Raw genomic sequence first — 3,633 nt, forward strand, 5'->3', positions numbered from 1 at the left:
TATTAAATTTTTTTTATTTACCCCTATTAGTTAAATTAAAATTACATCTCATTTTTCCAATTAATTCCATTTTGGTGTAAATAACTCCATTTCATTATCCGTTTCATTACATTTTAGTGTTTAGTAGTTCCAATGCATTACATTTCCTAACATTTCAGTATTTATGAAACCCTCACTACGTGTCTCACTGGTGATAAAAATACTAGTCCATCCCTAAATATGCATGTAAAGAATTTACTCCTAATTTAATTTTTACATGCATCCATTTTTGTTATTTTTCGGATTTTACTATTTAATTATTCCAAATTGTATTCATATTTACTACTGAATATGCTATACCTAAATATGCATGTAAAGAATTTACTCCTAATTTAATTTTTACATGCATCCATTTTTGTTATTTTTCGGATTTTACTATTTAATTATTCCAAATTGTATTCATATTTACTACTGAATAGCATTACAAAGCTTAAAGTTGTGAAACGTAAAAAAAAAATAATTACTTTGGTCAATTCACTCATAGTCATACTATATAACCTTGATGTAAAACAACAAATATTAATTTTATTATACTGTAGCATGAAATATAACTTTAAAAACATTACCGAACTAACAACTTAAAACTATGAACACCATATACTGCTAATTATTGCTTTTAATTTTATTAGTTCCATCATAGCTTCTAAACAAAAGTTCTACCTCAGTACCTGGTCTGTGTTAACCTTAAGCCTAACTCCCTAACCTGGACTACTCACTTTGAATAATCTTCTCGTTTCTGAATATGATATTTACGCATAATTTTAACTTCATGCAAGTTATTGTCCACTTCCCAAGATATAAAGTCAACTTTCTTGAGAAGCTTTTTTTCGTGAAACTTCAATTTCCTAACCATTGTTATTTATGTTAATTCAAAATATTTGGTAAACACATTTCTTAGTGAAATATAATAACGTGTGGCGACCTCTCATTACTGTAAAATAAAGAATTAAAAAAATAAATATGCCTACATTTTTAATAAACTATACTCTTCCGATATTTCAAATATTTTTACGAGGGCACGTTCGTATTAGCACTAACAGACCCTTTACCTAAATAAACAGTATGGTCTTAGAAAAATAAAATGTGAATATGAATAATACAAAACTTTAACGTTAGTAGTCATTAGAAATGAATCATTGTTGCCTACAAAAGTACTTTTCCTGAATTATACAATTATTAATCTAGTATTTTTTATTTTTTTTGCTAAACCATTTGAAATTACTGTACTTTAAACTCTATTAGACGTCACGGAATTGTTTTATTGTGGTTGATTCACTTCTCAAGTCACTGTTAAACCTTTGAAATATGGAGATGAATTCAAATAAAGCAAGTTTGTTTGAAAATTGTGGACGAGCATGCCCCAGAGGTTAATGTGCCGTGCTATGGATCTGCGAATCCCCTGTTCGCGTCTCGGTACAGACAAAAAAAAAACATACTCCGCATTTTGGAGCTATGGGTGCGTTATAAGAGTGATAGTAAAATCTAATTATTCTGTCACAAAATGGTAACCCAAGAGTTGGCAGTGAGTACTTTTGACCAACTGTCTTCCGGCTAGACTATCAATCTAAAATTAGATATTGCGCATATAGCCTTGAGTAGCTATGCGTGAATATCTGAAAACGAACAAAGACTTTTAAAATAGGTTTATATTTACTATCAAAACCAAAAGCTGTTAAGTACCAAATTTGATTGAAATTAAAATGATTTAAATCATTCCTAACAGCTACTGGAGGAGTAAATATACAGGGTGTCCGAAAAGACTGGAACCATATATGCACTTTAAATAATTTTTACATAATTTGTTCCACATGCTGTCTTTCTAATTCTAAAGAAGTTTGAATTAACAGCGGGAATAACTTGACTTTCTCGTGCTTTTACAGCGTCATAATCAGTCATGTATCTGAAATTAAGAAAAGTTGCAAATTATGCATGGTTTCAGACTTTTCGGGCAACCTGTAGTTTGCCAGCTTTTGCGGCCACTTTACGACGCACACCGTCTATGACTGCGTTATAGACGCGTATGTAAGCCTATTGAAGTGATTAAAAAATTATGAACTTTTTCAATACCCCCCATTCTCCAGCACCTGACGTTTATCTGCTGTATATATGCGTAAACAAAGAAGAGGTATTGGGGGTCCAGGGCTACCCTCAGCCATACACGTTTAACATTTGTCCAAAAAATATGTACTACGAAAAGCCACATTTAGATAGTTGAACACTAATTTCTTATCTCAACTTCTGTAAAACAATGAGAAATATACTTTTTGTTACTCGCTCAATAACAATGATAATATACACAAAAGACACAGCTTTCTTTCAATTATGGGTACTCTTTGTTTGGCGCACAAATCCAGCCTACGCGTGTAAAAAGTAATATTGACGGAAGTAATGACCTTAATAATTCTTAATATCATAAATATATATACACATATATATATAATAAAAATATTATGCTATTCCCTTATTAACTATGATATATCATTTAGAAATTGATGGATTTAAGTCCTGGTTGCGCGTTTGCCTGTGTAACAGATAATAGCCCTAAAAATATGCATGAATTTTTCAAGACATTTCCCTTGATGCCTAAAGTGAGCAATACTTTCTTCAATCTTTAGGTTGTTTCTTCGATAAATTACATGATTTAGCTACTCCAAATAATAAAAGGCTTAAAGTACTTCAGAACTCACCAATGACTTATATTATTCGTTAATATACAAATGAAAATAATCAAGAAATACTGTAAGAGTAAGGATAAATAAAATTCATTAAAGAGTTAAAATTTTCTCTTTAGGAATAGAACATCAACTGTTTACAACACATTGTAATACTTTTCAATCTTATTGTTGGTAGTGTTTTTTATTAGTTGCTGTGTATCTCTTGTAAAATATTTGCTAAATAATGTTGGCAATTAAATGTTACAAAAATGCTAATGCTTAATTTAAAATCTGCTACAATTAATATATCTATTCTTAATGTTGGGTCGAATTTATCTGCTTACTTCTAGCTAATCGTCATCGGTATAAATGAAGTCGGTATTTAACAGTCAGACAGGTGATTTTGTTGAAAATGATTTGTAAACACAAGATCAAGCAAAGTTCTGGCAATGTTGATATCTACAAAAGAACTCAGCCTCCTTCTACTACCACAGGAGCATCTTCTAACATAGACAGTTCACAATTACTTTAACCTAGTTGGTACTATTGCTCTCTTAGCCTGTCTCCAACCTTCACACTGCTGCTGAATGCTAATAGTACATGGGCTATAGCCAGTTTCGTTCCCAATGCCCGGGCAGGCTGTTGTTGAAACAGGAGCTTCAGAGCTTTTTGTTTTTTTCCTTCATCCCAGAAAATCTAGATAGGATGATGTTGCCAACAACTCAAGAAAGCTTTGACTACAGTTCCCATTCTTGGTTAGGGGGCCAGATGGTCGTTCCTCTGTCAAAGTGCATGTGAACATTCCATATATAAGTGAAAGCTCTGTTGGATCCATTTCTGGTTATCTTATTTTGGGTTGGTTCCATCATCTACTTCTTTCTTCATGCCACAGATTATTTTAAGAAAAGAGACAAATTCTCAAACTATCTCTCACATGAAC

At 31.7% G+C, this 3,633-nt stretch overlaps 1 protein-coding gene across 1 annotated transcript in view; it reads right to left on the reverse strand.

The window, feature by feature from the left end:
• LOC106460132 (U3 small nucleolar ribonucleoprotein protein IMP3-like) overlaps positions 1–955 on the reverse strand; it is a 36,622-nt gene extending 35,667 nt beyond the window's left edge. The window contains exon 1 of the mRNA XM_013919814.2: positions 756–955. Within this exon, the coding sequence (XP_013775268.1) occupies positions 756–892 (137 nt within the window). The 5' untranslated portion in view covers positions 893–955. The remainder of the gene's footprint in view (positions 1–755) is intronic.
• Between the last annotated feature and the right edge of the window lie 2,678 nt (positions 956–3,633).

The sequence above is a fragment of the Limulus polyphemus genome, unplaced genomic scaffold (genome assembly GCF_000517525.1).
Source record: "Limulus polyphemus unplaced genomic scaffold, Limulus_polyphemus-2.1.2 Scaffold715, whole genome shotgun sequence".
In the NCBI taxonomy this organism is placed as follows: domain Eukaryota; kingdom Metazoa; phylum Arthropoda; class Merostomata; order Xiphosura; family Limulidae; genus Limulus; species Limulus polyphemus.